General features: G+C 40.4%; 1 protein-coding gene across 3 annotated transcripts in view; it reads right to left on the minus strand.

The window, feature by feature from the left end:
* The window catches only part of FSTL5 (follistatin like 5), a 593,647-nt gene that overhangs the window by 253,280 nt on the left and 327,738 nt on the right, over nt 1–12,629 (minus strand). For all 3 annotated transcript variants that reach the window (XM_050946344.1, XM_050946342.1, XM_050946343.1), the window contains exon 6: nt 7,838–7,958. In XM_050946344.1, coding sequence (XP_050802301.1) covers nt 7,838–7,958 — 121 coding nt within the window. The remainder of the gene's footprint in view (nt 1–7,837; nt 7,959–12,629) is intronic.

Consider the following 12,629-nt stretch of genomic DNA (forward strand, 5'->3'; position numbering starts at 1 on the left):
ATCTAGGCTCCCTGTTCCTCAGGACCTTTGTGGCCCTGGAAGCTGTGGGAGTCAAGCTTAAGACAAGTTTCCTAGTTTCTAAGTTTCCCATTCTGTGGCAGAGAACTCAAATGGAAATGTTCCAAAGAACCAAAATATCCTTTCCACAGCAAATTTCATATTAAAAAAAACAATCTTAGTCTGAACAAAAATAACTTCTTAGAATTCCCTGTGGAACAGAAATTCCAAGTTTGAGCAGCTATAGTGACAATCAATATCCAATCTTTTCCAACCTACTCACTAAACAGTGCACAATTCCTTTTTGACTAAAAAGGGTGGTCAGGTAGAATCTGAAGGGTAGGGAAAGCTTTATCTATGTTACATACTCCATGTCCCTGCTTTAAAAGACATCTCTATCATCTTAGTTTTAATGATTCCTGTTTATGGGTCTTGCACTGAGACACTGTTCCATAGTCTAACAAAATCTGATTGGGAATTTTTTCTTAATATTCAGCTTATTTTTTTCCTTTTAACCCCCTACTATTATTGGAAGTAATTTGTTTTGCTCCTTTGTGTTTGCACCATTCAAATAGCAGGGCTGGAAATATAACCTGTAGCCCTTTAAAAGCTCATGATATATGTAAAAAGGCTAACATTGGCATATGTATGTTAAGGATAAAAGAACAAAAGCCTCGAAATAAAAACCCCACAAATTCCGAGGCCCTAATGAAGCCAATAGGACTACTCAGATGCTTAAATTTACAAACATGTTGAATTATCTTGATTAACTGGGGCCCAAGTAACTAGATTTCAAGACAGAGTTCTGTCAGAAGCAGTTCTCACCTCTCTGTTATTGCCTTCATCATCTACTCACAGAAGAGAAAAAGCCCTGAATGTAAGGACCACAACTTTCTAGGCCGCTTCATCCCAAGAGAGACAGTCTGTCACTCTGTATTCTCCCTTACAATAAATACCAGAAATACCAGACTACACTAACCCACTGATACTTGGAAGAGACTTTTGTTTTGCTATCAAGTATCGGAGGGGTAGCCATGTTAGTCTGGATCTGTAAAAGCAGCAAAGAGTCCTGTGGCACCTTATAGACTAACAGACGTTTTGGAGCATGAGCTTTCGTGGGTGAATACATGTATGCATCTGACGAAGTGGGTATTCACCCACGAAAGCTCATGCTCCAAAACGTCTGTTAGTCTATAAGGTGCCACAGGACTCTTTGCTTTGTTTTGCAGTCTCTTACAGCTATCTTAAATGGGGGGTGGATCTCACAGCTGTTTAATGGAGGTTTAACCCAATACATCACTTACTATTTAAATTACAAATCTTCCTGAGCATGATGCCATCTGCTTCCGTCAGCAACATTGTTATATGAACTGGTAGCTGGTAAAAGTACAGCACAAATAAACACAAGTTAAAAAACTGTAAATTTAAACGAACTGTATATTTAAGAGTGATATCTGCTTATTTCACACATACTTATTTTACAATTGCAAAAGTGGGGGGGATTCAGTATTTATCTCAAATGCATTTTGTCAACTGAAGAGATATTGTCTAAATAATTAGCAGTAAGTGAATATGAATATAATATGTTAATCTTTCTACTAGGCAACTACCAGTTTATTATCATGAAAACCAGCTTCCTTTAATCTAAAATATATATTGTAATCTTTAAAATGGATGATCTCTCATTGTCCTGAAGGTAATTTATTAATAGAAAAAAATATAAGTTCCTATTGCCTGACTGGAGCCTTATCATAAAATGCACAATATAATTCACGGTCATATTTGATTCTAAACTTACAATCTTTATGTCACAGTCAAGGCTATAATCAACTACACTACTGGAAAAAAAACTATTAGGAGATGCTAATGAAACAAAAGATAATTAATTAAAACAGATATCACACTCTGGTCCTTGTCTGCATATTGAAATAAAATTTAATTGCCTAAATAAGTGATTTTCAACATGTGGTCCATGGACCCCTGAGGGTCCACAGACACATCTAAGTTTTCTAAAGGGTCCGCACCTCCGTTCAACATTTTTTAGCACATGGAAGAAGACTGAAAACCACTGACCTAAGTCTTTAAGGGACCTAGGTTGTATAGCAGATTAGTAAAATAGGCTTTCAACTCCAAAGATTTGGGTTCAAGTATCATTCTAAGTCCTGGTTAAAAATGAGTTTGATGATCTCATACTCAGTTACAAGACTTCCTTCTTTACTCCCAAGCTATTGATACAAATGCACTAAAGATCTTCTCTCATACTTGTTTCCAGTCTTGCAGTCCTTCCTCATACAGATACTTGTGTGTGCTATATTACCACATACATATAGATAACATACACGAAAACTATTCCAGGACAGAAGCTGAGAGAACCTATGGACAGGGACCACTGTGAGGCAGGAAGGCAATGTGGTACCTAAACACCAGAATTTGGAAATATTAATATTTCTATACTGGGTGATAATTAAAACAGAAAGAGACATTTCTTTGAGAGAGGCATCTAACTTTGTGACTGTATATATGTACCGACAATTTGTGGGTACAAAAGATAGTCATCTAAATTCCGACGTCTTGAAGCACAGTAACAAGTGACAAACTCAAAGATGATCCCACACCACAATTTACCCAGGAATTTTAAGCTATCGTCAAATTTTTCCCCAAACAACTCCAAGAGAAAACTCTACAAATTCAGTCCCCATAAACCCACCCCATGGACATTCTACATGCTTCTTAAGATACACAAACAAGAGAACCCAGGCAGACCCATCATATATGGCCATGGAACTCTTCCTGACGGAATATGGAGACTCATAGAAACCATCTTCAGACTATTCACCACGCAAAAGGCCAACTTCCTCCAGGACACAACCGACTTCTTCCACAAACTCCACAATATTAACAACCTCTCTCAGAATACCATCCTTGCCATCATGGATGTCACATCCTTATATACCAACATCTCTCACAATTGCCACCCTGCACTTAAGCAGGGAGGAGTTTGTCTGGCTGGCCGGGAGAAGAAGGCAATGCTTTCTGGGTAGGAGTGACTGTGACCTGTACCACAGAGGTTAGGGGGAATGGGTGGCAGAGGTGGTATCTGGCCATCCAGCCTGGCAAGGGGTGGCAGTTGCAGGGGCCACTGCCAGGTACAAGGATCACGCTCAACCAGTCTCTCAGGGACTTCACCTGACAGGAGTCAGCCTATTGGAATAGTAAATATGCAAAATACTCTGCGCCCAGGAGTGGAAGGTCCAAAAGCTGGTCCTTCAGTGTGGGAATTGATGGTATTACACAGATGCTGCATGCTGATTTGCATTTGCAACAGCAGCTTCAGGCAGCTAGGTATGAGGGGTCTGCATGGGGTCACAGAGCAGGCCCAGCCTGGGCTGAAGTTTGGGCAGCAAGACAGGGGCAGGTCCTCCCAGCAAAGGTAGCGATGCTCATGTTGCAAATGAAGCCCCAGGGCATATGGGGACTTATCGGCCATTACGGCATGTAACCTCATGGGACAGGGTAGAGACTCCTGGGGGTTTCTGGGGGAGTAGGGCTCTGAGGAAATTCCTCCATGCAGTTCTCAGCACAGTTATGCTGGGGCAGCTAATGCACAGGGAGGTGTAACAGATAGTAAATATAGGCAAGGCAAGCAAAATAGCGAACTGCCCAATAGGCCCAGGGTGCCTAAAACATTTTTAAAAAGCAGGAGGGAGGCTGCCTTCCTCATCTATGCAGGTGTTATAGTACAGGCCTACCCACAGAGGAGCCCATACCAGCATCAACTTCCTGGACAACGTGATTAGCTTCAACAATGGAACCCTACAGACAACTATATACAAGAAACCCGGGGATCACCATACCTACCTGCATAGATCCAATAACCAACCCAAACACATCAAGAAATCTTATCTATCTACAACCAAGCACTCCGTCAGATGCCACAGAATATGCTCTGAGGAGAAAGTCTGGGATATACATCTTAACATACTCAAAACCCACCTTCACCAAACAAGGACACTCCACCAGAGAAATAGATTGTATTATGGAATGGGTCATCCAAATACCCTAGCATACCTGTTTCAATAGAAATAAAACCCCCTCTGACTGCACACCCCTAATTGACATCTACCACCCCAAACTGGAACCTATACTGGCTATCACCAAATAACCACAACTCATACTCGATGTGGACCCCATCCTGAAATAAATCTTTCCTGAATCCCATCTTTGGGTCTTCAAATAACTCCTCAACCTCTCCAAGCTCATCATTAGAAGCAAGCACCCCACAGACCAGGACACATCAACATGCAGCGGCAGCAGACCCTGCCAGAACAACAGATGCAAAACTTGTAGACATATGTCCACTGCTACAGTGATCACCACCCTCCACAATAAACTTTTCAGGATCCAGAGGTTCTACACATGCCTATTACAGCATGTGGTGTACCTCATGCAGTGCACTAAATGCCCCAATAGCAACTATGTGGGTGAAGCCTGACAATCACTACACTCTTGAATGAACTCTCACAGGAAAATGATAAAAGACAAAAACACCACATCACCCGTGAGTGAACACTTTTCACAAAGTGATCACTCTATATCTGACCTATCCGTCCTCATCCTCCAAGGAAACCTGCACAACACTTTCAAAAGACAAGGCTGGGAGTTTAAATTCCTGATTTTGCTAGACATTAAAAATCATGGATTGAATAGAGATACCGGACTTATTACAACTATGTATAACCCACTAGCAACCCTCCCCACCAGCTGTTTTTCCCTCATCTTCCCTTTCCTCTCTGTGACGGGAGGGATGCTGAAATGGGTGGTAAGTATTCCTGATAAACATTCTGTTCCATCTTGTATTTAGCAGCAACACTCTAAGTTTCCCAGAGCTGAAGAAGAGATTTATGTAAGCTCAAATTTTTGTCTCTCTCACCAGCAGAAATTTGTCTTATAAAAGATATTCCCGCATCCACTTTACCTATCTGACTCATAACGCAAGTAGTAAGACTTCTTAGCTGTATCACTGTACCCAAAATGGATTGCATAAGAAGAACTGCACGTTCAAAATCAGAGGATGCTTTTTTGAAAATCTGCCCCAGAAATAGTTTAAATGGCCCAAAGTTTATTTAAATGAGCTATACAATCCCTATCATATTCAGTATCTTGTTTAAATGCCCAGATTCGCACCAAGAGTGTAACAATGTATGTAATAATACATAAAGTATGTGATGTGGTCTATTTAGTATTCTCATAGATAAACTAGGAAAGTACAGTTTAGATGGGGCTACTATAAGGTGGGTGCATAACTGGCTGGATAACCGTACTCAGAGAGTAGTTGTTAATGGCTCACAATCCTACTGGAAAGGTATAACAAGTGGGGTTCCGCAGGGGTCTGTTTTGGGACCGGTTCTGTTCAATATCTTCATCAACGATTTAGATGTTGGCATAGAAAGTACGCTTATTAAGTTTGCGGATGATACCAAACTGGGAGGGATTGCAACTGCTTTGGAGGACAGGGTCAAAATTCAAAATGATCTGGACAAACTGGAGAAATGGTCTGAGGTAAACAGGATGAAGTTCAATAAAGATAAATGCAAAGTGCTCCACTTAGGAAGGAATAATCAGTTTCACACATACAGAATGGGAAGAGACTGTCTAGGAAGGAGTATGGCAGAAAGAGATTTAGGGGTCATAGTAGACCACAAGCTTAATATGAGTCAACAGTGTGATACTGTTGCAAAAAAAGCAAACGTGATTCTGGGATGCATTAACAGGTGTGTTGTAAACAAGACACGAGAAGTCATTCTTCCGCTTTACTCTGCGCTAGTCAGGCCTCAGCTGGAGTATTGTGTCCAGTTCTGGGCACCGCATTTCAAGAAAGATGTGGAGAAATTGGAGAGGGTCCAGAGAAGAGCAACAAGAATGATTAAAGGTCTTGAGAACATGACCTATGAAGGAAGGCTGAAGGAATTGGGTTTGTTTAGTTTGGAAAAGAGAAGACTGAGAGGGGACATGATAGCAGTTTTCAGGTATCTAAAAGGGTGTCATCAGGAGGAGGGAGAAAACTTGTTCACCTTAGCCTCCAGTGATAGAACAAGAAGCAATGGGCTTAAACTGCAGCAAGGGAGATTTAGGTTGGACATTAGGAAAAAGTTAACTGTCAGGGTAGTTAAACACTGGAATAGATTGCCTAGGGAAGTTGTGGAATCTCCATCTCTGGAGATATTTAAGAGTAGGTTAGATAAATGTCTATTAGGGATGGTCTAGACAATATTTGGTCCTGCCATGAGGGCAGGGGACTGGACTCGATGACCTCTCGAGATCCCTTCCAGTCCTGGAGTCTATAAATCTATGAATCTAGTACTATACCTATCTTCATTTTCTTAATCTTTCATGATTAAAAATATTATACAGACGTATCATATGTCATACACTATCTTTCTGGTGGACCCTGCATGTATCAACAAGAGGACTAATAGTTTTTATTGTTTTCACACAAGGTCTAATATGCACACATAATTTAAGTTGAACAATCATTTATCCACTAGCCTTTCCTAAGAATTTTTAAAACCATACTGAATAATTCAAATGGAATAATTTATAAATGATGATCATCATGCTTGCACATTTCAAAGAGCAGGCAGGTGATATTTCTGAATACATTCAATTAGTTCCCTTTTAAAAAGGGTGAAGTTTGGCGCTCATGTATTGAAAGGACTTATAGCAACTAATAGTCAGCACCAGAGCTAGTGCATGCAGTAGTTGCGCAGGTTTCTCCATGTAGCTCTGTCACTGAACCTCAAGACTGACCTTCAACACTCCTGGGCTTCACCACAGATTATGCTAGAATGTGACAAATTACGAAAGGGCTTCTTTTTGCACACAGCAACTAGGAAGAAAACACCAAATTCATTTCACCTTACACTCCCAGACTGCTCTGCTCTCACTTATATAAATGTAAATTATATGCCCCTTAAAATCAAAGCAGTTACATCAGTTGGAAAACACTAAGAAGTGACTCGGGCTCTTCATTGCCTAACAGAAAAACCTAAGGTGGCTGTGAAGCAATGCTTCCATTATCCATCACCTCCCACTTGTTTTCCAATAGCTTCCCAATTTTAAATATGGTCTCCTCTAACATCTTTTAGTGTAACATCTTTTAGTGGTAAGCAGAAAAGAAAAAACTTTCAATTCATTATAATATCATTACCCCTTTTTGACTCAAGCAACTAGCCAAAAAATTGGGGTCGTGTAACAGAAAACAGCAGTGTCTGGAGATGCAACAATACCATACAGGAGTAAACTTTTGTTCCCAGACATCTTGGACATCCAGTAATGAGGGATGTCCAACAAGGACCACCAACAAGTAACACTGAAAATTCACCTGGTTCTATGAATCCTCTACAGAATACCCTTCAACAAATTTTGTTGAACAAGCACAACAGCGGCAGATCAGCATGAAATGAACACTTGTATCTGTTAAGCTTGTGGCAATCAGAATACAGAAAACAGAAAAGGAATGTGGCTTGACCAATTTTGCAGATTACAACCTGATCTTGAATACAATAGCTTTTCACTAGTGCATCCGTACATTCATTTGTTGACAGAAAAGCAGATCTTCTACAAATACCCCTTTATCAGAATCATTGTCTTGAGAAAACTGGACACAAACGAATCTTCTATTGATTTCTGTTTCAGGACGTTCCCCTGCATCATAATGATCAAGTTGTGCTCACTGTTGAAGCACCTCATCATGGCACTTCAAATTAGGACATTTGATTTTTAAAAAGAGCGAGACAGAAAGAGAAAACTGTGAGAAGAATAGACAAAATCTTGTACTTACCAAATGCTCTGTAGAATTCTTCCAGAACTAGGTGCTTGTCACTGTTATAATCATCATATTTCAGCAGATCGAACAGAGAGCAGACAGACAGATCCTTGTCAAGCTCATCTTGTTTTATTACCTGACAAGAAAATTATAACCATGAAATTACATTTGAGCTCTTAAGAGTTTCACAGTATAATTAATTGTTTCTAATAATCATTTAATAGATCATTTTAAGGCTGCTTGGGCAATGAACTGAAACTGTGTAAAGTTGGGGACTTCCACTTGTTATAATTATTTATTACAGTTTAGAAAGTTAATATCTTTAAGTCAGTGCCAATGAGTTTACAGAAAAGTTTGTGAAATGTGAGGAATATATCGTATGACACAGCATGTAATAACACTGTATAGATATTCTTGTCTGCAAGCAAGATTTCACTGTATTGAAATTCTTTACAAAAAAAATGAGATGTATTAACAAGGACGTTGTCCTCTTATAACAACATTGATTAGTAGCAAGTCTCTCTATCCTATGACCCTCCCTTTCCCCACACCCCAAATCAGAACATTTTCATTTTTGTTAGGTTTCAATTCTTATTACACCAGCAATTACATCAACTTCTTATACACATCTGACAACCCTATTATATTTCCTAAGAACCTGTTATAAAAGACCTGAAAAGATATCTCAGTGTCTCCACAAGGGGGGCATCCACTTTGTAACTGGATTATAATTAGTGGTTATTAGATTTTAACACTAATGAACCTCTGCTGAAGGTATGTTCTTCTAATTTGCGCATCATTTATATTCAGTCTCTAGACTTTGCAAGGACAAATGTAGATTACACCAAAAATTGCCAGATATTAGTCTGCAAATCCCATAGATGCACCTTATATCTTAAAAGTGCCAGGAGATCTTTCATAACAACAAATGCTCAAGAGCCATGTTTTACATCACAGATTAAAGAGAAAACTTAATTACGCATCCATAAGAATCAAAGAAAACACAGCCAACCGTTGTAGTGCTGCAAGAAGCTCAAACTTCTGCAATGAACACAGCTCAATTCAATATAAAACATACACTTTTCTCCTCCTAAATAAATATAAACTAATAAATAATAAAAACTATACTTCAGCTGAAGGGATATTAGAGTTTACACTGTTACCTTTGAATGCTATGTTTTCCCATAACCAAATGCAGAGGATCCAGACTGTTTCATAAATATGCAATTGGGATATTCCAATTGCTCTACCCAAGGGACAACAAGAGCAGAAAGGAGCAATGCTGACAACTGAATTCACAGCTCTCCTTAGAGCAAATTAAAATATTTCCAAACATGCAAATACCATAAAACAAAAGGACCAATAAGCCTAAAGATAGGAAGTGCAAACTTATTTTTCCCTAACAAATGGGATGGTTCTCATATAGAGCTGTACAAAATTCTTTAAACATGTATAATGACCTTGTTAATAATTTATAAATGATAATTTATAGATGCACAAGCACAAAAACCTTAAAAACTACCATGCACATAGTTTAGTTATTAAATAAGATGTTATCTGAAGAAAATTAGTTCTATTATGCACTGTTTATCTAGCTTGTTTATTATGATTAATGCCACCAGAATGCAGAAAAAAGATGCTGTATGGAATCTATGCAATGAAACTGGTCCTTAAGCACCCAATCATCTCTTTAGCTGGCTGATAAAAGGCAGAAATGCAGCCAAAGACAATTAAATATACATACCTTATGTTCCAAGTTAGTTACTGTGCTTATAGCATTTGGGAATCTCACTGTTATAGAAGTCTTATACGTTTCAGCTAATTAACTTCTAAATTTGAGATGCTTATAGATGTTAAAATTCACAACTGGCTCATGAAAACAGAACTTTGTGTACACAGAATCCCTCAGAACAACAGACCCTGCACTGTCCAGGCCAGGGCTACAAGAGCAAAACCACACTTTCCACATAATAGCGACTCTGGGCCAGGCATCTGAACTGACAGCAGAAAACCTCGCTCTCCTATGCTCCTAATTATTATTCGGTCCCAATTGACTCAAATGGAACAGGGACAAGAGGTGGGGGTGGGGGTGGGGGTGGGGGTGGGGAGGGAGAGAATCTATTGGAATGAGGACCCGGGGAGTGGGAGACCAGAACTGGGGTGGGGGGGGCAGAAGGTGAAGAAGCAAAGAGAATGAAACTGAAACTGGGAGTTGGAAAGAAGAGAGAATGGGACTAGAAGATAGTGTGAAATGGAAGAGAAGGACTGGGAGTCAGTGGGTGAGAATGAGACTGAGATTGGGTGAAGGGCCAGGGCAAACTGAGAGTTGGGTGAGGATACTAGTACCATAAATCAGTGCAACAGGGAGTGGAGGTGGAGAAAGAAAGAAAGAGCCGTGCTGGTGCAGGAGGAGGAACAAGGAATCAGAGATAGAGGGTGGGTAAGGAGATTGGGATGAAAAATGTCAGGAGTGGAGACTGGCACTGGTAGTGTGAGAAGAATGGAACTAGAATGAGGAGCAATGGGTAACAAATAAACAAGACTGGGCCAGGTCAAAAGGGACAGAGAAGAAGGGGTCATAAGCTTGGAGGAAAATGGGTTCAATCTGCTGTCAGCAAATATCTGTGAAACCCACTGGCAAAGTATCCCACCTCTTTTTAGCACTAACTCATATAAGTTAACAACCTACTACTATTAGTCACTCAAATGACAGAGGTCTGTACAATGGGTCTAAAAGTCCCAAACCCTGCTGATGAGCCACATAGGAATCAATATGCTGTAATAGGATACAATTTCTATTCTTTATGTTGACGTTTCAAAAAACCTAGGAAACCACACATACACACTTTTAAAGAATATTATTAAGCTTGCAGCAAAGTTAAGAATTCAAAAAATTAGGAAATGCCAGGATTACAGTTGCCCATGCAACCTAAATTCAGGCCCCTAGTGCCTATGCATTTTAACACATTATTTAACACATGATCCCACATCGGGGGTTCTCAAACCGGGGGTTGTGACCCCTTAGGGGGTCACAAACTATCAGCCTCCATCCTCAAATTTTGCTTCACCGGCAGAATTTACAATAGTGTTAAATATAACAAAATGTGATTTTAATTTATAAGGGGAAGAGGGGTCATACTCAGAAGCTTGCTGTGCAAAAGGGGTCAATGATACAGAAGTTTGAAAACCATTGTCATACATATATTCCACAAGATCCTTGCTTCGTTCAGTGCACAGAATGCGTGGTGCTCTGAGAATGAGGGCATGTCTACATTACAATGCTACAGCAGTGTAGTTATACCACTGCAGCTGTGCTGCTGTAGTGCTTTAGTGTAGATGTTACTTAGAACTATGGAAGAGTTTTTCCCATCAGCACAGGTAACCCACATCCCTAAGAGACAGTATCTAGGTTTACATAAGAAATCTTCTGTCAACCTAGTGCTGTCTACACTGGGGGGGGGTTAGTTTAGGGTGACCAGATGTCCCAAAATTAAGGGCTTTGTGTTATATATGCAACAATTCCACCCCCCACTCCCTGATTTTTCACACTTGCTATTTGGTCTCCCTAGATTAGGTCGGTACTGCTACGTCTCTCAGGGGTGTGGATTTTTTTATAATGCTGAGAGACATGGTTATAGCAAAGTAAATTCCTAGTATAGACCAGTCCTAAATTAGGATTATAGAGTAAACTAAGGTGTTGACTGTAGGACCCTTTGTCTCATTTGTTGCAGATCCTGGAAGGTGTGTCCTGAATGAGGCATGGGATTGCAGGAAGAGAAAGGATGGTCTCATGGTTAAGGAAGTTGAATACTACCCTGAACAACTGTCTCCTATCCCTGCCTCTGCCAGAGTTCCAATGTGATGCAAGTCAAGTGAAAACGAAACTTTCCACAGATGGTCACTAATTGGGTGTTCCGCATTTTCTGGGTGCCCAACTTGAGATATTGGGGTCTAATTTGCAGATCAGTACTCACTGCTGCAGTTGAAGTCAATGGGAGCCGTGGTTTGAACATATAAAAGGCTACACAGTGCCAAATACTTGGAAAAAAATCAGGTTTTAAAAACATCTCAAATTAAGCATCTAAAATTGGTGGATATTTTTTACTTTATTTCCTCTGTGCCTCAGTTCCTAAGCAGGAAGATGGAGATAATGCTACCTGTTCTCCTCACAAAGAGTTCATGAAGGTAAATTCAGAGCAAGAACATGAACCTGGGTCTCCCACATCCCACGTGAGTGCCCTGATCACTGGGCTAGAGAGTCAGTCTGGGAATGTCTGCAGGTGAGTCCCAGCATTGGCAGATAGACTCTCTCTAGCTCTGCCTGAGCTAGCACTCAAAAAATAGCAGCATAGATGATTCTGCATGGGTAGCAGCTTGGGATAGCTGCCCAACTCCAAGCCTACCTGGGCTCCTGGGTCTGAGATCAGGCAAGTCTGTCTATTCATGCTGGGAATCACATCTCGCAGCTGCAGCACAGACATACCCAGACTGACTCTCTAGCCTGGTTGTCATGGCACTCATCTGGGATGTAGAAGACTCACATTCATGCTCCTGTCAGGGCCAGCTCTAGGCACCAGCAAACCAAGCATGTGCTTGAGGTGGCACAATTTCAGGGGCAGCATTCTGGACACCACTTTTTTTTTTTTTTTTTTTTGCTGCTTAGGGTTGCCAAAACCCTTAGAGCCGGCCCTGGCTCTTGCTTTGAATTTCAATTCATGAAGCCTTTGTGTACCTCAGTTCAGGCTAGCCCGAGTATTTCTATCTGCACTGGGATTTACACCTTCCAGCTACACTATGGACATAACCA

The sequence above is a fragment of the Gopherus flavomarginatus genome, chromosome 3 (assembly GCF_025201925.1).
Source record: "Gopherus flavomarginatus isolate rGopFla2 chromosome 3, rGopFla2.mat.asm, whole genome shotgun sequence".
In the NCBI taxonomy this organism is placed as follows: Eukaryota; Metazoa; Chordata; order Testudines; family Testudinidae; genus Gopherus; species Gopherus flavomarginatus.